This window comes from Leptopilina heterotoma, unplaced genomic scaffold (assembly GCF_015476425.1).
Source record: "Leptopilina heterotoma isolate Lh14 unplaced genomic scaffold, ASM1547642v1 Lhet_164, whole genome shotgun sequence".
Lineage (NCBI taxonomy): Eukaryota > Metazoa > Arthropoda > Insecta > Hymenoptera > Figitidae > Leptopilina > Leptopilina heterotoma.
In genome coordinates, this window is record NW_025110880.1 from 232,045 (window position 1) to 257,519 (window position 25,475).

Sequence of the window (25,475 nt, forward strand, 5' to 3'; positions counted from 1 at the left end):
TATTTTCATAAATAGTAAAAATTTCACAAGAATTCAATTATTTACAAATTTTTTATAAGTTTATTCTAAATAATCCAATTATTTTCTATAAATAATAAAACTCATCACACAATTTAAATCATTTTGAATACAATTTTAATCGAATAATAATTAAATATTTATTTAAAAAAAGTTATTGATGTTTTTGAATAATTTTACAATTCAAGAAATTCTTAAAAAAATGTAACAAAACATTTTTTTGAGTAAAATTCTTTCAATGATTTTCAAATATCTAGTACTATTTTAATAAAATTTTTCAAAAAAATTCAATTATTTGAAAAAAATTTGGATAAAATTCGACTCAAACATTTAATTATTTTTAAAAATAATAAACATTTCACAGGAAATAATACAATTTTTTTTAACAATTTAATTATTTTCATAAATAATATAAAACTCATCGTAGAATTTAAATTATTTTTAATACAATTTTTTTCAAATTCCTGGAAAAATGTAATTATTCTTAAAAATTTTATTAAAATTCGCCAAAAGAATTCAATTATTTAAAAATTTGTTGATAAGATTCTTTATGAGAATTCAATTTTAAAAAACATTCAATTATTCAATAAATTATTTATTTTTACAATTAAATAATTGAATTCTTGTAGAATTTTCTAATAATAATTGATTTAAAATTACATTTCAGTTAAAAGTTTAGATTATAATTTAATATTAAAAGCATTATAGCGTGAATTTTTAGAAATAATTGAATTTTAAAAAGGTTTCAAATTGAAATCTTTGAAAATCTGAAATTTTCCTACTTTTCACTAACAATTCTGTGTATAGAATTAGTTTTTTTAAAAAAGTTTAATTGAATTTTTTTTGAAATTATTTAAAGTAATTTGTAATTGCCAAATAGAATTTATAAACACTTTTTCCTTTATTTCAAAAACTTTTAATTTTATTACAACAATTGTCTAATTAGGAAATAGAAATTATGTAAATTATTTCCTTATAAAAATTGAAAATTTTCTACCAAAATATTAAGAGTTTGTGAATAATATTGTTGTTGAGAAATAAAAATTATGCATAAAATATTTCTTAATCACTGTTTTTTAACAATTAACAATTTTCTAATATTTTTTATAAATAAAAAGGAGAATAATTTGCACATTAATTTAGATCATAATTTCTTTTTTAAATTCTAATATTATTTTATTATAAATTATGAAAAAATACCTGCATATTTTTGATTTGTCAAACAATCATTTTTAAAGAACAAAAAAACAAAAGCGTACACAAAAACCAACTTCAAACTACGGACAGAATGAATGAAAGAATACAAAGATTAATATAGTTAATTAAAATTTATTAGATTATAGAAATGCTGAAAATATTTATAATTATAGTTAATATAACCAGATGGCTTTAATCTGATCTCAAGATTCAAACATTCCTTTTTCAATCGGATTTATCATGGTCTCTAAATTTGAATTAGTAAAAATGTTTACTAATTATAATTAGTGACTGACTTTTCGTTTTTGAATGAGTCAATTTTAATATAAAATTAGTAGAAATAACTATTTAGCAAAATTTACTAACTCAAAAGCAAAAAGTCAGTCACTAATTCAAATTAGTAAAGATTTTTACGAATTGAAATTTAGAGAGTGACCGAATTTTCTCACACTAAGTTGTAATAAAATTGAAAACAAAATTCAAGACTGAGACTTATATGAAAAAAAGAAGAATGCAATTTCAAATAGAAGACTCGTTTCTCTCATGTATATATCTATAAAAGAAAAGTGTTTTCCTTAAAGTGGAAGAAATATTTTTCCAAGTGAAGGTGTAGTTGAAGGTCTTGCAGCAAAAAAAGGAAGAAAAAAATCTCTATAGCAGATCGTTTTCTGTCCTTGGTTTACTTTCCTTATAATTAGAAGTGGGATTCATGTACAACAAACAAGGAAATACAAACAACATCTCGGCAAGTTCTTATATGTGCTTTCACGATTTCTCGATTTCAAACTACTCTCAAAAGCGGTTTCAGTTTGAATTGAGAGTTGCGGGTTTGAATTAGTTGAAGTAGAGGACTCGATAGCATCGAATCTCATCGTTGATCGTTTTCAAGTACACACATACATATATATATAATAGGATCTTTTATATGTTCGATAGTAAGTTGAGACTATTAAAGGCATATAAAACGTGATCGCGTAAGTTATGCGCCTTTTTCCCTATTTTGCTCTCCCTTTAAAGAGGTCTTTTTATAGTCTCTCTCATTCTCTCTCATTCTTTCTTTCAGTTTCTCTCCTTTTCTCTCTCATTCTCTTTCTATCACCTATCTCTTTTTCTCGAGATAGAACTTAGCGAATAGTGGATGTCCTTGTGGAATGAAAGTAATGTGTATTACTCCAGCAAAACATGACCTCTCGTTTCGCGCTCGCATGACTAATGTAATAAGGCGCACATGTCTCTAAATTCTAGTCGATTAAAAGGTGTGGAGTTAAGAAATTAAGATTTATATCATTCGAATCATTTTTTAAAAAAACAGGTGGAGGTGTCTCTTTAACGATCTATAGACACAATCTTGTTTCAATCAATGTCAAATGATTATGTCTTGATGTTTGAAAAATTTTCCTTTTCCATACCACACCCACACTGTGGGAGAAAATTAAAGCCTCTCCAAAGAAGGATAATTAGAACAACCGTCTTTTTATGCATGTGAATCGATTACTGTTGATACTCCCAGCTTTTAGCAGATTTGCATTTACTGATAAGAATATAAATATATTTATCACTTTCTGGTTAACTTTATACATATAATATCTACTACTGTTTTTGTAGAGTAAAAGAATTTTTGAAACTTAGATTACTTCATAATTATTCCAAATTAGCACAGATTATTCCGGATTTCCTTTTTTTGTTCTTTTGAAGTAGGTATTTAGAAGCATTTGCTTAACTGATTTTTAAATTTTCTGGAAATTTTCTTTAACTCTTTTTTAGGGGTCGATTACGTAATTTCATTTTCACTTTCATATTCATTTTCATTTTCATTTTCATTTTCACTTTCACTTTCACTTTCACTTTCACTTTCACTTTCATTTTCATTTTCATTTTCATTTTCATTTTTATTTTCATTCTCATTTTCATTTTCATTTTCATTTTGACACATTTTTATTTTCACTTTTATTTTCTACTTAATTTTCGCTTTCAAATTGACAGTTTTTTATTTTCACTTTCACATTCACTTTAATTGGTTTCTATTCTTACTTTTATTTTCACTTTCGCTTTGAGTTTGACAGATACTTATTTTCCATTTCATTTTCACTTTGTTAGACTTTTTTTCACCTTCACTCTGATAGATTTTTTAACATTCATCTCAGTTTAACAGATTTTCATTTCATTTTCAGGGGATCGATTGTGTTATTTTTATTTTTACTTTAATTTTCAATTTCATTTTTGCTTTTACTTTGAGTTTTTTATTTTTACATCTACTTTCACTTTGATAGATTTTTATTTTCACTTTTACTTTGACAGAAATTTATTTTCATTTTTACTTGACAGAATTTTTATTTCACTTTCGCTTCCATTTTTACTTTGACGTATATTTTTATTTACGTTTACTTTCACCGTGATAAATCTTATTCACTTTCAATTAAATTTTATTTTTATCTTCAAAAAGAAAGTGAGTGTGAAGAAAATGGCCAATGTGAAAATGAAAAATTTTCATAGTAAAAATGAATGTGAAAATGAAAGTGAAATTAAAAATGAAATGACCCCTTGGGGGTTGATTACGAGTATCATTTTCACTTTGATAGATTTATATTTTCACTTTCTGTTAACGTGAAAGTGAGAGTGAATATAAAAATAAAAATCGTTCAAAGTAAAAGTGAAAATGAAAGTGAAAATAGAAATGTGTCAAAGTGGAAATGAAAGTGAGAATGAATGTGAAAGTGAAAATGAAATAACGTCAAATTTATTTTAATTTAGATTTTTAATTAACTTTGGCGCCAACTTAATTTCGATTTCCAATTAGAATCAATTGCAAAATGAATTTCGCATCAAAATCAAATTGAAATCTAAATAAATTTGTTGTAAAAATCAATTCGAGTTCAAAATCAAAATGAATTTCATGTCAAATTCGAAATCAAAGTAAAATTAAATTACATAATCAAGCCCATGACATCAAGTACGGACTCTATGACCTCAAAAATTCCTGAGTAATGCATTTTGATATAAAAATTTTCCGCTATAAAAAAAACTTTAAAATTATTACAGTTAAAAAAAATTCTTAATTACATAATTTTTTTCTCTTTGATACTAATGAGAAGAACTTCAAAGATATTTTTACTTGAAACACGTTAGAAAGTAAACCTAGGGAAATTAAATTTCTTTAATAAAATTTTAATTTCCGAAAGTATAAACGAAATTCGCATAAATTGAATTTTTCTAAATTTTACATCAAATTCGATTTCAGTGACAGGAGAAAATCCCCAAGTAACGAGTTTAAAAAAAATCGCAATAAAAGAAAAATTCCGTAACGAAAGAAAAAAAAATATTTAGTTAATTGTATAGCAGCAAGATTATTTGTTTAATTCGTCAAAAATTTGGTTAATTCAAGAAAGTTTGTTCAAAACAGCAAAATTTGTCTGAAGGTACCAAATTTTTTCCATAAACTTTTTCTTTAATGAGAATTTAAATAGAAAAAATTATTGACGTAAAAATTTTCGAATAATATAAAAACATTATGTCATTTATTTATTGTTTTTTGTTACAGTGTTGTGGAATTCATTTTCGTAAACATATACGTTTAGAAAAAAAAAAAGTTGAAAGAGAAAAGGGCACAAGAGGGAGACAGTGGTACCGGAGGCAATTTTCTGACTCCACTCACACAAACTCGGCATCGCGGGAAAGTGGAGCGAGTGCGTGAAACCGGGTTTCGGGAGGTAGGAAAAATATGAGCATCTCGTGAAATCGTCGGCACGTGTCTTTCAGCTACTTACCGGGAGAGACAAAGATGGAGACCGAGGAGCTCACAAGACTCGTCGACGGCATCTATAAGGTAATTCTTCTTTTCTTTTCTGTGTATATATATAGATATATGTTTGCGCATGTTGAAACTACTAATGAAAAATAGTCATTCAATTAGACTTTTATTTTTCAATCTTTCAATTCGCTTTTTTCTTGTTTCCCTCAGTCATGGAGGAAAATTACTAATTACGATGAAAGCAAATTAAATTAAACTCGAGAGATTTTTGTAAGATTCTGGATTTTCTTATCTTTTTAGAAATATACGAATTTAAAATAAGAAAACTAAAACTGAAACTAAAACTAAAATTTCAACAAATTTCCAAAATAACTCCTACTGTAGGTCGAATTCTATCCATGGTATGATTTTGTAATTTTACTTTCGATTCGATATTGACTTTGTCTTTGACTTTCATTGTCACTCTGACTTTGACTTTGATTTTGTAAGTCAAAGAGGAACTCAATGTGAAAATGATAAAGTCAACGTCAAAGTGAAAATCGAATCGAAAGTCAAATTACAAAATCGCTCCCTTGGAATCTGAAATTCTATCGAAAAACATATAATTTCGGAGATACGAAAAATTCCGATCCTTGAAGATCACTTTCCAGGGAATCGTTTCAAACAGCTTAAATTAAAATTTAAAAAGTTTTAATTACCTTCAAGTAAATTAGACAATTTTTATAGTAATTCTTTTCCCTTTTCAAAAATTAGAATTATTCATTTGAAATAATTAGTTTTCACTTTAATTGGTACGAAGTAAGTCTCGACGGTTATAAAGCAGATGGCAGGAATGTACCTATACTTTGGTGCAGTGAATGTTGGGTTCACTTTACGAAATGTAACAAAGGATTTAGTTTATGATAGTAGTGATGTCGAAGGTTTAAAGTTCAAGTCTGAATTTCGGAGAATGTGTATGTATATGTGACGCTCCACGAGAAAAGGGACCTTATTTACTCTTGTCATAAGGTCCCTTTTCTCGTGGAGCGTCACATATATATATATATACGTTATAGGATATAGAAAAGGGGATTTAAGGAAACCTTGACTGTCGAACAGCTAATATGATTACCTCTTGCGCCTAATCATTTCCGCACCTTTCAACTTGCCTTCCGACACCAAATTATTTTCCCCGAGCGACGCCAAATAATTTTCCGAAACGACACTTAATTATCGGAAAATTTTGCGGGAAGCATATTGGTACGCATACATTCGCTAAAAGACCCATTATACTCTTGGTTATCGTACCATATATTATATATACGTTCTTTGCCCCTTGATTTTCCTCCTCTTACACCCACACCTTTCGATCCAAGTAAACTTTTATGATGGATAAAAATCAAATGATCTTCTTTAAAGCTTTTTTTAATTAATTATTTTTTAAATTGATCTTTTTGATTTTATTTATTTAGACGAAATTTTACAAGTTGGAATTTCTATTTGGAGATTTATACACACAAAAAAATCTTGTAAATTTCACTACTTTTTTAATATTTTTTCTTGTTTCAATAGGCGCCAGTAATAAAATTTAATAAAAGGAGATATGACAGAATAGGTAGTCTATCTGTAAAATGTAGTAATAAATACCTTTGTTTACAGTAAAATGAATTACTAAAAGAGTTATTTTAACTATTTGTAGTCAGTCATATTAACTGCTTCATTTAGTTGTAGTAACTAGTTTTTATAGTTTCAGGAGGCAAATTTTTTCAGTAACAAATTGTAGTTGAAACTGAATATGGTAGTTTTAACTATACTTTTTTTCTAACTACACATATGTCAGGGTTGCCACAGGTCAGGGAATTCAGGGAATTCAGGAAAAAGTCAGGGATTTTTATTAAAAGTACTGGAAAAAATTGAATTTTTAAAGTTTATGAGAAAACTCTGAATTTTGATATTTTTTTTGTTTGCCTCGTAAACTATAAAATTATCACGAAATTTAATAAAAAAACCTTCAATTTTTTTCTATTTCTGACAATAATTTCTTTTTAAATAACTTAATATTTCAAGAACTACAATAAAATTATGACTTGTAAATTATTTAATGAACCATTTTTACAATTTTCATAAATACTAGACTGATAGAAAAATTTTAGTTAAAAATACTAAAAAAAAAATTGAATTTTTGAAAAGTTACAAATGATTCCAAATGTTCAATTATTTTCATAAGTAATAAAATTTTTACAGGAATTTAATTATTTAAAAAACAAAATTTCATAACATTTTTCTAAAAATATCAATTATTTAAAAAGATTTTTTATAAAATTCGTCGCAAGAATTCAATTATTTTTTTAATAATAAAATTCTTCACCGAAATTCAATTATTTTTATAAATTTGAATAAAATTCGTTGCAAGAATTCAATTATTTATGTAAATAATAAAATTCTTCACCGAAATTCAATTATTTTTAGAAACTTGAATAACATTTGTTGGAAGAATTAAATTATTTTCAAAAGTAATAAAATTCTTCGCAGAAATTCAATTATGTTCAAAAATTAAAAAAAAAATTCTCATCAAAATATCAATTATCGTTATAAATAATAAAATTTTTTATCGAAATTGAATTATATTTAAAAATTTTAATAAAATTTTTGGCAAAATTTCACTGGAATTCAATTATTTACTAAATTTAATTATTTAGAATACAAAATTTCATAACATTTTTCTAAAAATAACAATTATTTCAAAAGATTTTTTTATAAAATTCGTCGCAAGAATTCAATTATTTAAAAAAAAATTTAAAAAATTCTTTTCAAGAATTCATATATTTTTTTAATAATAAAATTCTTCACCGAAATTCAATTATTTTTATAAACTTGAATAAAATTCGTTGCAAGAATTCAATTATTTATGTAAATAATAAAATTCTTCACCGAAATTTAATTATTTTCATAAACTTGAATAAAATTCGTTGCAAGAATTCAATTATTTATATAAATAATAAAATTCTTCAGAGAAATTTAGTTATTTTTATAAACTTAAATAAAATTCGTTGGAAGAATTAAATTATTTTCAAAAGTAATAAAATTCTTCGCAGAAATTCAATTATTCTAGAAAAATTTTAATCAAATTCTTGGGAAATTTTTAATTATTTTCATAAATGATAAAACTCATCGCAGGATTTGAATTATTTTTGATACAATATTTTAATCGGATTCCTCGAAAAATGTAATTATTCTTAAAATTTTTATTAAAATTTGTCAAAAGAATTCAATTATTTAAAAATTTGTTGATACATTTCTTTATGAGAATTCAATTTTAACAAACATTCAATTATTCAATAAATTATTTATTTTTTAACTTAAATAATTAAATTCTTCTAGAATTTTCTATTAAAAATTGATTTAAAAATGAATTACCGAATAATCGATTTATTATTTATGAAAATAATTGATAATTTGAATAATTTGAACCCTTTTCAAAATTCAATTATTTCCAAAAATTCACGCTTTAATGCATTTAATATTCAATTATAATATTTAAAATTTTAAGTAAAATTAATATTTTAATCAATTTTTATTAGAAACTTTTTCGAGAAATTAAATTATTTAAATACAAAAATAAATAATTTATTAAATAATTGAATATTTCTGAAAATTGAAATTTTATGAAGAATTTTATCAAAATTTTTAAAAATAATTGAATTCTTTTGGCGAATTTAAAAAAAAATTTAAGAGTCTTAAAATTTTTTTAAAATTTGTCAAAAGAATTGAATTATTTAAAAATTTGTTGATACATTTCTTTATGTGAATTCAATTTTAACAAACATTCAATTATTCAATAAATTATTTATTTTTTAACTTAAATAATTAAATTCTTCTAGAATTTTCTATTAAAAATTGATGTAAAAATGAATTACCGAATAATCGATTTGCTGCTAGTTATGAAAATAATTGAATTATTGCAACGAATTTGTTTACATTTTTTAAAATAATTGAATTTTTTTGAGAAATTTTACTACTTGTAAAAATAATTGAATTCTTGCGAAGGATTTTATTAGGATTTTTGTAAATAATTAACTTTTTTTTGAAAAATTTTATGGTAATTTTAATTATTAAAAAACATGAAGAAGGCTTCGAGTTTTCGACTCGAAGATATCGTCTTCTTCATGTTTTTTTAATAATATTCTGATAAGTCGTTGAATTTCAAACAGGTTGGAATTTGAATGTTTTAAAAAATTTTAATTCCTACAGAAAAATAATAATGAATAAATATTTATTTAAATATAAGTTATTGATGCTTTTGAATAATTTTATAAAATTATTCAAATTATTAAATATATTTAAATAAATAAATAATTTAATAATAAACTATCGAATAAATTTTAGAGTAAATCAGAATAATCTTTAGGGTCAATGAAAAAGTGAAAATTTTGTCTGGAAATCAGGAAAAAGTCAGGGAAAAAGAAAATTAAATATTTGTGGCAACCCTGTATGTGTTTGTTTTTATCATTCTTCTGCGTAAGCTAGAATTGTATTTGCATAAAGAAAAATGTTGAGAAAAATTGTAAAAGTGGAGAAAAATTTAGAAAACTTGAAATGCAACGAATATATCATCTGACACTTGAAGTATTATCATGTTTGAAATTTCCGATTTCCCTCTGCGTGTATAATATTTGAAAATGTTGAAATTAAACGTTTTGGTTGCGAATTGGATATATGGGAGGAGAGGAGCGAGTGGCAGCGACGCGATGTTGATGCTCCTCACGTAATCTGGGCTGATCCTTTAATTTTCGTGGATTCGGTTTGCGCCGATTAGCAATGGGGTGTGAGAGAATTCAGAGTAGTGTATAGTATATATACATATGTGTGTGTGTGTGTGTGTGTGTATATCGAAGGGGATGTAGATCGGAAGGCAATTAATATCAAGCTCTACCCCGCGCGCTTTAGGTGAGGCCTGCAGCAACATCCGTCGGGCCAGTAACGCTGTATATCCTCGCGTTGCCCCAACCGCGATGAAACATAACTACAACCTCGTGATATACTTGCACCATGGGGCTTGCTTGTCAGCATATACTATATAGACCCTTTACTCCCAAACCCCTTTCTATACGGCTTCTAGTGATAACATTTCACCCCTCGTTATCTCATTAACTGGTCACTATATCCACAAAATCGTAAACTGACCTTCCTATTTGTCATAGGTTTTTTGCATTCTTTTTTATTTTCATATTTATGTAGTCAGGTTTTCTCTTTAGCGAGAATAATCGTTAGGGTGTCAGTCATGCTTGTTACGAAACTCTAAACCGCAGGGTTGCCAGAAAACTTTAATTTTGATTTTCCCTGATTTCCAGACAAAATTTTCACTTTTTCCCTGACTATGAAGAACATGAATAACTTCTTTTTTCACCCCTTCACAGTCCAGTGAAAATGAAGTTTTTGTGCTATAAATGTTCAAAAAAAATTTTTTTAAAAAAAAACATGACATTGTCATCTTGTATGTTTTTGGGGTCACTGAATCAAAATCCATGGTCGAAACTTCAAAATTCTAAATGTCGACCAAACAAAATTTCAAAGTTAACGAATTCCTTAACTTACAAATTTTTTTATTTGCTATTTTGAAGCCGCCATTTTGAATTTTTTGACAATAGATTTGGATTCAGCTACCCCGTAAACCCCCGACTAAGAATTTTTAGCCAAATTCGTTAACTTTCAAATGTGTTTTTTTTCGATGGTCCTATAGATTATTTTTCAATAGGAATTAAGATTCTTAAATTCAATAATTTATAAGAATATAATAATATACAACAGAGTGATAAAATCATTATTTTATAACATGAGAATATTGTAACTATAAATTCAAATTTTCAAAGATTTTAATTTGAACCCTTTTCAAAATTCAATTATTTCCAAAAATTCGCGCTATAATGCTTTTAATATTCAATTATAATATTTAAAATTTTAAGTAAAATTCATTTTTTAATGAATTTTTATTATAAAATTTTTCGGGAATTCAATTATTTAAATACAAAAATAAATAATTTATTAAATAATTGAATATTTTTGAAAATTGAAATTTTATGAAGAATTTTATTGAAATTTTTAAAAATAATTGAATTCTTTCGGCGAATTTAAAAAAAAAAATTTAAGAAAAAATGCAATTTTCTATTAGTTTATTTAAAATTTTATAAAAAATAATTAAAATTCTGCGATAAGCTTTTGCTGTTTATAAAAATAATTGAATTCTTGCAACGAATTTTATTAAAAAATTTTGTAAAGAATTGAATTCCAGTGAAGAAAAAGAAAAAAATATTATTATTTATGAAAATAATTAATTTCTTGTGAAGAATATTATATTCAAATTTTTTTTAAATAATTGAATTTTTCAAAATTTTTTAAAACTTTTTGAAAATAATTAAATTTTATTGAGAAATTTCATTAAAAAATTGAAAATAATTTAAATATGACAAAGAATTAAAAAATTTTTTTTTTAATAATTAAATTCCCGGGAAAAACATTATTATTTATGAAAGTAATTAATTTCTTGTGAAGAATTATATTCATATTTTTATCTAAATAATTAAATTTTTCAGAATTTTTAAAAACTTTTTGAAAATAAATAAATTTTATTGAGAAATTTCATTAAAAAATTAAAAATAATTTAAATATGACAAAAAATTTTTAAAAAAATTTTTTGAATAATTGAATTCCTGGGAAAATGTTTATTTTTTACAAGAATTAAATTCTTAGGAAGAATTTTATTAAAATTTCTTAAAAAATTGAATTGTTTCGGAGATTTTTACAAACATTTTTGACAATAATTGTATTCCTGGGAAGAATGTTATATTTTACGAAAATAATTGTATATAATAAATATAATATAATGAAAATAATTTTATTATATTTTTTCAAATTTATACACAGCATTTTATCAAAATTTGTTTAAATAATTTAATTCTTAAGAAAAATCTTATTATTTATAAAAATAATTAATTTCTAACAAAGAATTTTATTGAATTCTTAAGAAGAATTGTATTGGAAATAATTGAATTGTACCTATACAGGAAGATTTTATTAAAATTGCAATTTTATTAACTGAATCTTGTAAAGAATTTTGACAAAATTTTTTTAAATAATAGAATTTTTAAATGAGTTTTATTTAAATTTTTCGAAATAATTGAATTTCTCAGAACTATTTTTTTTTAATTCTTTGAAAATATTTGAATTCTTTGGAGAAACTTCGTTAAAAAATTAAAAATAATTGAATTGGTGTAAAGAACTTTATAAAAAAAATTGGTAAGTAATGAATTCTTGTGAAATTTTTATTAAAATTTTGTTTAAATAATAGAATTCTTTTGGAAAATTTTATTAAAATAGCAGATATTAGAAATAATTAAAGTAAAGAAAATTTTTGAAAATAATTGAAATTTTGCCAAGAATTTTATTAAATTTTTTGAAAATAATTAAATTTCAAAGAAGAATTTTATCATTTATAAAAATAATTGAAATTTTGACGAGAATTTTTAACAAATTTTTAACATAATTGAATTTATGCGAAGAAGTTCATCACTTTTGAAAATAATTAAATTTCTGTAATCAGTTGTTCTTAAAATTCTCATCAAAATTTAAATTATTTTTATAAATAATAAAATTGTTCTCTGAAATTCAATTATCTTTCAAATTTTTAAATTTCAATTATCTTCATAAATTATAAAACTCATTGCAGAATTTCAATTATTTTTAATCGAATTCCTCAAAAAATGTATAATTATACTTAAGAATTCTATTAAAATTCGTCAAAAGAATTCAATTATTATTTAAAAATTTGTTGATAAAACTGAAAGAAATACTTAAAAAAAAATTGTGTAATGATTATAATTATATTATGAATTATTTATTTAAATATTTATTTTGAATAATTAAAATAATTCAGGATTATTATATGTAAAATTTTTAGTCATAGTTTTCACTTTGTCCTTATAAGCAATACACGGAGAAAAAAGAATAATCAAATTTACTATGAGGAGTGGCAAACTTAAAAAAGTTGACACTCTTCTGTTTAGAACTTAACCTGAGAAGTGTTAATACATTCCTCAAAATAAGTTTAATTATCCTTATTTATCCATTTTTCTCCGTGCAGAATATATGGCACCATGGTTTTCAAATATTTCTCTTTGAAACTTTTTCCCAGGCTACTGCCACACTTGGTTATTTTTATTCCGATAAAAATAGAAATAAACAATGTAAACCTTTTTCTTTTTTGCACTTCATCTTTCAGAAATTAAAAATTCTACACGCGAACTCTTCATCTCGCCGCGATCTCATTTCTATATAAAAAAGATATAAATCAAGTCACTTTTGATAAACAGTGATTTATTAAACTGATTAACATCGTGAAACTCTTATACATTTTTGGATTAAACAGCAAACGCGGCTTTATTAAACAAAACTACAACTACCAAGGTGTAATCCATCTTCGAGAGTAGACCTCATTTATAATACATGCATAACATTAATCTGCTTTAATGCATCATGTAGTTAGGGGAGTGTAAATTGTGAATCTACTGTACATGTCCTCAGTGTATTATTACAGCATCATAATTTGAGTGGAAAGTTCCCATAAACTTCAAATCGTAACACCTGAAACATTTTCTTGATGTATGTAAATTTTGAGTACAGTATGCTATACTATATATATATATATATGTGTTCAGTGAAGGTGTATCTCGGATAAAAATGAGTGCTAAGGGATTTCATCGAAAAATAAATGAATATAAAATAATCTCTTTTCTCAGCTAATCAGAAGTTTTTAATTTGAATTGAATTTTTAAAAATATCCCCCATTCTCGTGGGAACGATTTCTCAAAAGCAAACATCAAATATTTTATTAGAAACCACTTTGTCTTTTTTATTTGAAATTCTTTAGAAGTAGTCCTGGGAGGGAAATTCTTAAATATTCGCTCTGAATATCTTCAATTTTTTATTCCGCTTTGTCTAGATTTTGGTATTATTTTTCTTGGCGGTAAATTTCTTTCATTAGGGTTAATTTCCACTTGGATTTTACATCAAAGGAGATAGTGGTTTTATTCAGGGTTGCCACGCTTTTGCTCATTTCAAATTCCCTGACTTTTCCAGATTTTCCAGATTAAAAAACGGAATTTTTTCCAGATTTTTAAAACTACATTTGTTGCCAACAAAAATTTAATTTTGTTTTTCCCTGAAAAAATTAAATTCCAGACAAAATTCTTACTTCTTGACTCTAAATAATATTTTCAATCAGTTTAAAAATTATTACTCAAAAAAAATGTTCCATTGCTTCTTTTTTTAATAAATATTAAATTCTAAATTCAAAATTTCGTACATCCAGTGATATGTATAATATTAAAAAATAATTTTTTTAATAATTTTAATTTTTTTATTTTAATTTAAAAATTTTTTTTTATAATATTAAATCATTATTATTTTTCCATAAGAATTAAGATTTTCAAAAATTTCAAATTCAAACCTTTTTGAAATTAAACAATTTTCAAAAAATTGTTATAAAACATGAAGATATCGATCACTCCGAGTCTTCGACTCGGAGCAATCGTTATCTTCATGTTTTATAATAATAATTAAAGATGACCGACTGATAAAATCATTATTTTATATTTTATAAAAATATAAAATAATATAACATTATTATATATTACATTATTATAAAAATAATGTAACTTCATAAAAATTATTCTCATTTCAATTCAATTATTTTCTAGAATTTTTAACTAAAATTCTTCTTTAACTTAATTATTCATTCATTTTTAAAAATTTTTGAAAAATTTCTTTGAAAATTTTCAAATTCTTTTGTTTACAATTCAATTTTACGAAATTTCATCGATTATTCGGAAATTCATCAATTAAATATATATTAAAAAATAAAAACTTCAAATAATATAAAAAAAACCGCAAATAAACTTTCTGAAAAAAAATTAATTCCACAGAATTGTTAGTTAAAATTATGAAAAATTCAAATTTTCGAAGATTTTTATCCGACACCTTTACAAAAATTCAATTATTTCTAAAAATTCACGCTATAATACTTTCTCTTCAAATTTGAATTAGTAAAAATGTTTACTATTTTGGAATTAGTGACTGACTTTTTGCATTTGAATTAGTAAATTTTACTATTGAATTAGTAGAAACGACTCTTTATTGGTAAAATTTGCTAATTCAAATGCAAAAAGTCAGTCACTAATTCAAATTAGAAAGCATTTTTACTAATTAAAATTTAGAGCTTAATATTCAATTATTATCTGAAATTTTAACTAAAATTGATATTTAAATCAATTTTTATTAGAAAATTCTACGAGAATTCAATTATTTAAATACAAAAATAAATAGTTTATTGAATAATTAAATATTTCTTAAAATTAAACTCTCATAAAGAATTTTATCAACAAATTTTTAAATAATTAAAATTCTTTTGCCGAATTTTAATAAAACTTTTAAAAATAATTTCCATTTTCGAGAAGTTAGATTGAAATTTCATTAAAAATAATTGAATCTCTGTAAAAAAAATTTGATTGAATTGAGAAAAGTCTATTAAAACAATTGAAATTTTGCCAAGAATTTTATTAAATTTTTTGAAAATAATTGAATTTTGAAGAATAATTTTATTATTTGTTAAGATAATTGAATTTTTGACGAGAATTTTTTTAAACTTTTGACCATAATTGAATTTCTGTAAAGAATTTTATTACTTTTGAAAATAATTGAATTCTTGAGACGAATTTTAATGATATATTGCTTTTTAAATAATTGAATTCTTTTGTGAAATTTTATTGAAATACGTAGATATTAAAAATAATTGAATTTTGATAAATTATTGAAATTAATTTAATTCTACGAAGAATTTTATAAAAATTATTTTGAAAAAAAAATTGAATTGTTAAAAAGAATTTCATTAAAATTTTTGAAAATAATACATAAATTAAAGGAAGGCTTTTTAAAATAATTGAATTTTTTTTTTTTGGATGAATTATAATAAAATTTTTAAGAATAATTACATTTTTCGAGAAATTCCATTAAAATTGTATTAAAAATAATTAAAATTCTGCGATGATAAATAAATATTTTATTATTTATGAAAATAATTGATTACCTATATATGAAAATAATTGAATTCCTGGTAAAAAATATTATTCTTTATGAAAATAATTGAATTATTGCGAAGAAATTTATAAAAAAAATTTATAAATAATAGAATTCCTGTGAAATTTTTAGTATTTTATTAATTCATTCAAAATTGAAATTTTCTAAAATTTCAAATTAAAACCTTTTGAAGTTCACCTATTTATGAAAATTGTAAACTTTAGAAAACAATAATTTTCCAGGATTCTAATCAAAATTCCCTGACTTTCCAGGTTTTTTCAAGGTTTATAAAATTCCCTGACATTTCCAGGTTTTCCAGGTTTCCAGGTTGCATGGCAACCCTGTTATTGGATAGTAGAATAATGATTACAATAATTAATAATTATTCATTATCGTAGGACTATTTAAAGAAATACCAATTTCTTTAAAATATTTCAAGTAAAAGAATACAGTTCGTTTGAATGTAAAAAACAATTTTAAAGATTTTATTAAATATTCTAGGTTTTTAACAGGTTTTGTTCTAACCGGTTCACTAAATTCCACAATTAATGTCCTTTTCCTAATAAATCACCGTTAGACCTTTAATTTTATAGGTGAAGGTCCATGGGATCTCGGTTACGAGTTCATGTCTTTGCTGCTATTTCTGGTTTGATTCATTCTTGTTATTGCATAACAAACAGTTAAAGCTCTTCACCTGAACCCCATAAATATCTTTTATTAATTTTTTCTGTTTGGATGACTTTAAGAGTAAAGCGCCTTCACCACATCGAGGGCTGTTAAGAATGATCTTTATCAGTAGATATCTATGAACAGAGTTTTTGATTATTATCTTTATCTAACGTTTAGTCAGTCTTCAGCTTAGTCAATTCCTGGTTGTTGACAGTATTCACTATTTTATTTACCTCCTACTTTTATAAACCAAAAATGGAGTCTCTTTAGATAATTTTATATTCCCTTTTCTTCTGTCTTTTCATCGCTTTTCATTTATATTTCGCATGTCCGCGGTTTATCGGAACTTGAAAGTAATTCTCGACAAATTAATTTTTTTTTTGCAGTAGAAAACGACTCTCTTGAGAGTTTATCATGCCAGCATTGTAAGTTTCATTTGCGACGTTAAAACCAGACGTATTTCAATATGATAATGAATTTTTTGCGTGAATGAAGAAAGAAGGACACGAGAGGAGCGAAAAAATTAATTTTACTCTCTAACGTTGTATGGATACTTTTTGGAAGGAGGAAGAGAAATTGGTGCAAACGTTAAGAAAAAAAAAAGAGTGAGCGAGAAAGAAAGGAGAGAAGGAGGAGACAAGTTATGAAAAGACGTTGCATTACTGAGGAGCAGAAACGATATTAAAAATTAATCCCTCTCGTTGTGAGGTGAGAGGGAGACAAGCTGTCGTAATGAAGGCGCTAATGAAGGTACCCTCATTAGGATACATGTATTAAACACAAGTGAAGCTGGTTTTTCTGTTCTTAAAAAATGTTCACCTTCCCCATTCGGGACTCTGCTTCCACTTAATCGATAAAATGAATCTACTATCTTTTCACTATTCTTTTTTTTTCCTTCTTCTATCAGATTTTCATCACACTTATATATCAGATTGCAGCACAAATTCCAGAAAAATTTCTCTTCGATGTCAGAGAAGAATTCATGTTTAAGAATGCAAGAAATCCTTTCCGAACATTTTCATCCTTTTCCTTTAAAATCCCTTGAAAAAGAAGTGTTTTCAAATAATATTTAAAAAAAATCATATTCATCATTAATTTCCATTCGATAACACCGATTTTAAAATTTTTTTTTTCTATAGTAACAAGGTTTAATGTTGGTAATTAATTAAGACTTTAGTGTTATCCGACTTGACTTATTGTCCTTTCTCCATAGATGATTGTGGCTTTTTATGTGTTTTTCTCTTTCTCCTTTTTAATTCTTTGAAAGATTCTTGATCGAATATGTCGTGAATGACGATGTGATTTTGATAAAATACCGTGATGTATTCTTGACCTCTTGGGTAATGGAATTCTAGGTGGTGTTCATGATAAAAAATAAATTAACATATTTTAACGCAGACTCCTCTGCTGCCTCTGGTTGCCATCCACGATTTAACTGAGTGATAAAATGCTCGTGGGATTTTATAAAAGACGCGAGGTGAAAATATTGAAATTCCTCACTCAGCTTTTGTGGAAAGCGTTTTTTACGAGTTCAAATTTACATCTCGCACAGGTGCTTCAACTCGGACTCGTTTTAAGTACTATAAAGGAATTACACACATTTCGAAAAGTGATTTTTCGCGAGTTATTTTTTCTTATGAGTAGGTACATTTCATGTAACATGTTGATGGGCATTTAACGCTTTAATAAAATTATATTCTGTAAATTTTGAAAACATTTAATTCTTGACAGGTTTATACAGTTTTGTCAATATTCGAAATTTAATAGTTTTTATTATTACATAATTTTCTGTTAAGCTTGTTGATTTTCCGAATTAGAAAATAGAAATTAGTGTTTATCATGTTGTCAATTAAAGCATAGACTTTAAATATTCAAATTCATTGTCGCTTGGTGGTATTTGATTTTCAGATAATACTTCATTACCCTACTCAACGCCCTATTCATTGCCTGATGCTTCATTAACAAAGCTCAATTATTTGATAATATGGCTGGTGTGTTGTAAATGTTTGAAACCCGTGTTTACCGCTATATTATCGCTCTAAACAAAAACGCCAATAATTTTCATCTATTCACAAAACTGTTTCAGAGTTTAATTTATTAAAACGATTTATATCAGTGTAAAATTATCTTTCCTCGAAGATACATAATGACTCAATTACTCTTATTAAATCATCTTTTGTTATGTTCCACAGTAAAAATTAATAGACCGTTTCCTTATTATTTTAACAAACTATAATTTTAATGGCATTTCATAGTTGATACATTTTTTCTATTCATAAAAGTATTTAAATTCCTTTGTCCCGTGAGAATTGATTTCTGATTTATATTTCGTCAGTCTATTTTTTACTATCTTAAAATTTTTTTCATACAGATTATTTCTTCATTTTTTCTTCTTTTTTTATTAAGTTTTTTCTTCAAGATTTTTTCTTCTTAAGTTACATTCCCAGATTAGCAGCACACAATCAGACGATTATTCTTATATGCAAATACCATCGAGTTTGTTTACAGCGATGACCTTCAGTGAGAAATGGAATTCGTTCTACTCCATTGTGTAGTAAAAATAAAAAAAAAGGTTTTTTTTTTTGAAAAAAATATTGCGTTTGAAGAAGAAATCTTTATTACATTCGTCTTTATAATAATTCCATCTGTCGTATGAACATATCTGTGAGAAATCTAAATGACGTCAGTTGTCGCCATCATTCTGGTCGATTGGAATCTTAAGACCGGATTCTTCGGGTAAGACTGTAAGGCAAAATAGGAGAGAAGATATGGTAGGGAAATGGTGGTATCTAAGAGAGGTGGGTTTAGGATAGGATACTATGTACTCTAGTCATCTCGTGTGTGTATTGCGACTTATCGTACTGAGACACGTCGTCTCAAGAGGTGTATATATATGTATACGCATTATACATGAGAGAGAATAGAAACGGCCAATTAGGAACGAGGATACCAAGATCGCTTCGAAGTTTGTAGCCTACATACTTTAAGTAAATGAATACAAACACAACACCATTCCGAGGGGAAAATACCTTAATGAATATCGTTTAGTCTTCGATTGTTAATAGCATAACAAATGCCATAAACCCCTGAGTCAGCGTTAAACGTAAACAAGATATATTTCAACATTTAATGACAAGGAGAAATCCTATTTCTAATTGTCCGTTAATATTTTTTATTCATTTGCCGTTAGTTTTCATGTTTCATTAGTTAAAAATTTTTTATATGTCTTAGTGCCAAGAATTAAAAATACAAAAACAATGTTATTATGTGCTCGCGTGGAAAAAGAAAATTGACAAATTCTTGACTCTATTCACGGACTACTTGGTGCATGCGCCGTCAAGTACCATACACTCTAAATCTGAATCAGTGAAAATTTACCTGATTTCAATTCAGTGACCCAGTTTTCTTTGATGAATCAGTGGAATTTCACTGACAATCAGTGGTTTTTACTGATTCTCAGTGAAATCCCACTGATGAATTAAAGAAAACTGGGCCACTGAATTGAAATCAGTGAAATTTTCACTGATTCAGATTTAAAGTGTACGCCAACCTGCCCGAGCTATCTGATTAAAAAAAATTATAATCAAAAACACTATAAAAAAATGTAATATAAGTAAAATAACACTGCAAACAGTATGACAAGAATCAAAATATATTTAAACAAACGAAAACTAACCCTAAAGAAAAAGTAAATCTAAGAATCATTAGTATCAATATTTATCCTAAAATCAAACAAATAAGTAATAATTTTTATTCGAGAAATTAATTGTCAAAAAAAAATTACCCTGCTTCGGAACGAGACAATCGTCTCCATGACAAAAAAAAATATTAACACTTTTTGCTGGCACTAGGTTTAATGTGGCAATTATAACAGAGGTAATGAGTAATGGTCCTGTCGTAACTTGCTCGGCTCGCATTAACGCTCAAGGAGCTCGTTACTCAAACAAACCTCTTGTCAGTGCGACCAGCCCCCTTTTTTTTCAAAGCGCAACGAGACGGGCAAAAAAATTTTCTGATTTTTATACCAAAAAAAAAGGGAAAAGAAAATTGAAGAAGAAAAGTGGTGTACACGTCAGTTACTTGCTTCACGTCACTATACACATATATTATATTATACAACAATATAGACAGAGGTCGTAGACCACGGATAGACATTGGCTATCCTCCAATCGTGTGACCTTATTTCCCCTGAGAGACTGAGTACCATTCATGCCACCAATTGTAAATAGAGTTAACAATCAAACTGGAATATATGATTATAAACCTTCTGATACTAATGAATTTTCTTTAGTTAAAATGTGATGAAAGCGACTTAATTTGGACAGCAGAAATAATTACACACGAGATAAAAACATAATTTTATATAAATAGTTGTATAATTATAAATAAATTTTGTATTCGTTAATTTTGTTTTCAAGTTTTCTTGTTCGATTAAAAATATTCCTGAATTTAGAGCAAAAGAAACTTTTATGAAAAATACAAATAAATTAATTGATAGGTGTGTTTATTACCAGGATGTTTTTTAATGAGTTTGTCAAAAAGTTTTACTTTTAAAAAACTTGTACAGTGTATTTAAACAAGAAAAAAAATTTACTTTAAAAGATTTCTTCCGGAAAGTTTTTTTCCATTTTGTCATAGCACTTGCTAATTAATTTTCATTTAAACTTGTTTTTTATTTTTGCTTACTAACATTAATTTGTTATATCATTCAAAGACATTTTTACCTGTATTAAAAATGGTAAAATTTTTAAAAATCTATTATAGAGAAGGTAGGATTATAAGACAAAATCAATTTTTTTCGGCGCAGATGATATCAGATTATTTTTATCTTCAACTTGAATAATGTCAAGGATATTTGTCGATCAAAGAGCAGGGTCTTGATGGACATGAATATCCTATTTCGGAGGACAAACTTATTTCACAGAGAGTAAAGTAATATTTGGCTGAAAAATAAAATAGGGACAAGGTTATTGCTTGATTTAGTACAAGGGTCGGATTGAAAAAAAAATGACGGAATACTTATGTTATAAAACTTATGTCTACTGTGCACATAGGGTGATAGAGAAAAGAAATAGAGAGAGAGAACAAAAGAAATAAAGAGTATCTCTTAAACTGGATAGTGTGTTTTAAAAGAGTTTTAAGAAAACTTTTACCTCACTTTTATTCTTTTGTGTCGTCAAGATTCTTTTTTGTGTCTATTCTTAAAAGAAATTTTTCAAAACTTTCCATAAAAATCCAAAACTCTTCCTTTCTCCAAAGAGGCTTTAAATTTAATAGTTGAAAACTATCGTTACACTTGGATATAATCCAATTTTTTTTTTTTGAAACTAGTTTACATTAGGTATAATTTATTTCCCAATGGGAAGTAAACGATTGGTTCAATAATGGGCCATGCTTGGCGAACTCCGTTCCATTATTGGAACATTAATGGCAACCATCATTGGACCACCAATGGTTTAAACTTGGGATGATCACGCTACTGCCAATGATCGGTAGCCAAGCATCGGGCCAATATTAGTTGCCAAGGAATTGCCAAGGAAACAAAATCGATTTTTAAAAGCTTGATTTTTTATTGGCAGCCAACAAAAAACCAAGGTTTTGAAAATTGATTTTTTTAAATTATTAATTAAAATATATTTTTCAAAAATTTATTTAAAAAAAAAAAATATTTTTCAAAAATATATATTTTTTTTTAAATTGATAGAACATATTAATTTAATTTGTCACCTCTGGTAAAACAAAGATGAAAGACTGATAAATTCCCTCACTTTATATCTTACAGTGGAGGGATAACTGTGAATGTCTTTGCGAGAGAGGAGCAGGTACTTATATAGAGCCAGTGAAACAGGTCACAAGCGAGAAGAAATCACTAGCATGCACTCTGGCGGCGCTTGTCGGAAGTGGCGCAACGTTGGTTGCCAAGCGCTGTGTCGATAACGTCAGGATATGCATGCGCGCCAGAAAACAGTTCCGACAAGCGCCGCCAGAGTGCATGCTAGTGATTTCTTCTCGCTTGTGACCTGTTTCACTGGCTCTATATAAGTACCTGCTCCTCTCTCGCAAAGACATTTACAGTTATCCCTCCACTGTAAGATATAAAGTGAGGGAATTTATCAGTCTTTCATCTTTGTTTTACCAGAGGTGAAAAATTAAATTAATATGTTCTATCAATTTAAAAAAAAATATATATTTTTGAAAAATATTTTTTTTTTTTAAATAAATTTTTGAAAAATATATTTTAATTAATAATTTAAAAAAATCAATTTTCAAAACCTTGGTTTTTTGTTGGCTGCCAATAAAAAATCAAGCTTTTGAAAATCGATTTTGTTTCCTTGGCAATTCCTTGGCAACTAATATTGGCCCGATGCTTGGCTACCGATCATTGGCAGTAGCGTGATCATCCCAAGTTTAAACCATTGGTGGTCCAATGATGGTTGCCAATTGTTTTGCCAAGAAAAAACCATTGGGCACCAAGCATGGCCCATTATTGAACCAATCGTTAACATTGGCAACTTCCCGTTGGGTTGTTTCAATTTTGTTTGCTTCGTTCGTACATTTTTTGCTTTATTTTGTTTCTGTTTTCACTAGTTTAAAAGTTCGCGCTTTCTAAAAAACGGAGTGGGGGCAATGAGAGTGAGAGAGAAACTTTGGAGTATCTCTCTCGCTCTCATTGTACCAAGTCGTGCGCATGCGTCCCGCTTCTCTTGATTTCTCAGAAGCGGAAAGTCAGCGAAGGAGTGGGGACAATGAGAGAAAGAAAGAAACTTCGAAGTTTCTCTCTCGCTCTTATTGTCACTCTCTCTGTGAGTGAAATACGTTTTAAAAATAGATCTAAAAAGAGTAACTTCAGAATTTTTTCATTCCATTTGGGAAAATGTTTTGTAATATTTGACGTTTACGATGAAAGTTGTTTCATACAATTCCAGTTAATTGAGTAAGAGAATAATAATAACGGAAAAATGAGGCGAGAACCTGAGTGTTAAATGGAAACGATTGGAAACTTTGCTCGTTTCGCAGCATTGTTTATAGTAGATTCTTGATTGGTTCGTGCAGAAAATGCCTTCCGTAATATTCTTCCTTTATTTGGTCATTAAAGAAACAAGGAGGGAAATAGGAAAAGGAAGAAAGGTAGAGAGAGAGAAATGTTAGGAAGGGGTAGAAGATTAATTTATTGGTCACGAAACTGCTGAATGCTCAAGTAGTTTTGCAGATGTACGTACATAGATATTTGAACGCGTGATCGTGATCCTGTTGAAATGGATGTTCCTGGCTCGAGGAATTTCGTATGAATATTTATAACCGGCCATCTAGACCTAGGCATGTTGCGTGGAATCTCTATATTCCAACTCTCCCTTCTTCATCTTTTGCCACCCTTTTATTTATTTATATTTCGCCATTGCATTCGCTCCTTTATACCGCACCGCGTGCGCGTTATAAAATCTTCTCTAAGTATATATATCTCATTCTTGAAGCAATCTTTCATTAAAAAGAAAAATCTCTTGAAAAGATTTGTTTCATATAATGTAGATTTCTTTATTTCTCCGAGTTTATGAATCACATGAAAAAAAAACTTGGCGAAAATATTTTCTTCATATAACTCAATTAAAAATGTCTTCTTAAAAAAATTAAGGTTAAAATTTCACTGCTCTGTAAAAAATATATTTCTTGTAATGAATTAAATTATGTTCAATTATGTTCTTTTAAGAAGAAGGAAACTTAATTAATTTCTTTTGAGATATTTTAATTTTTAATATTTCTTTTTTAATAAAAAAAACAGTCTTTCAATAAATAAGATGAATATTTTTTAAAATCACAATGAAATGAGGGAGAAGAATCTGCTATGGCGAATGATGTAAACAGAGATTTGAAAATGATTCTATTTCTTCAAACGTATTCCCACATAAATAAAAATTGATACCACGAAAATCGATATAATGGTATCGAAAAATCGCATATCGAGAGCAGTCAATGAGAAATATTGAATTCGTTTTCGCGTGTCTTACCCAGGAGCTATTCCAAGTCGTTTCATGCTATCGCGATATATTTCTCCAATGGAATCTTGCGAGACCAGAAAAATACTGCTGAAGCATTCATTTCGCGGTTTTCCCCGGGTACCATTTTTCGCTGTTTTCGGGAATAACTCTCTACATATACTCTCAGAGTAGATAAAACTGTCGAGTTCAAAATGTCCCTGTTTTCATGTGATAAAATCTCTTCACATATTTCTTTCTATAACCCTATTTTATTCACTCTTCTGTCATATTTTCTATTGTTTAATTTTCGTAAAACAAATGTTGTATTTAATATTTCAATAAAATAATAATTTTATTAAAAAATCTATTCATAATTAATTATTAATTAACAATTAGTAATTATAAATAATTTTTAATACTAATTATTAATTAACAATTAATTTTTAATAATAAATAATTCATAATTCATAAAAATAATATTCTTGTTTTTTTAATCATGTTTTTCATGAGTCATATTACTGTAATCGTATTAGTAATTTCATTTATTATTTAAGACATAACAAATGAGGGAAACAAAAAAATTTTAGTATAAGAACTAAAAGTAAAAATGTAATTGCGTTCGTAAATAAAAATTGTTAATGAATAAAAAATCCTCTCTGTAGTTGTAATAATAATTGCAGTAGTTAGGAAGATGCCTGATTTTATGACAATTGCTTTTAATATTGTTTATGTGAGAGAAAGCAGTAACCGCCTCTATTATAATT

General features: G+C 26.2%; 1 protein-coding gene across 2 annotated transcripts in view; it reads left to right on the top strand.

Annotated features, from left to right (window-relative positions):
• The window catches only part of LOC122499057 (uncharacterized protein DDB_G0287625), a 274,973-nt gene that overhangs the window by 14,045 nt on the left and 235,453 nt on the right, over window positions 1-25,475 (top strand). Inside the window, exons 1-2 of one of the 2 annotated variants that reach the window (XM_043607121.1) lie at window positions 4,561-4,631; window positions 4,754-5,038. In XM_043607121.1, coding sequence (XP_043463056.1) covers window positions 4,994-5,038 — 45 coding nt within the window. In that variant the 5' untranslated portion in view covers window positions 4,561-4,631; window positions 4,754-4,993. Of the gene's footprint in view, window positions 1-4,560; window positions 4,632-4,753; window positions 5,039-25,475 lie in introns of those variants that run through there. The other variant, XM_043607120.1, reaches the window with a different exon arrangement.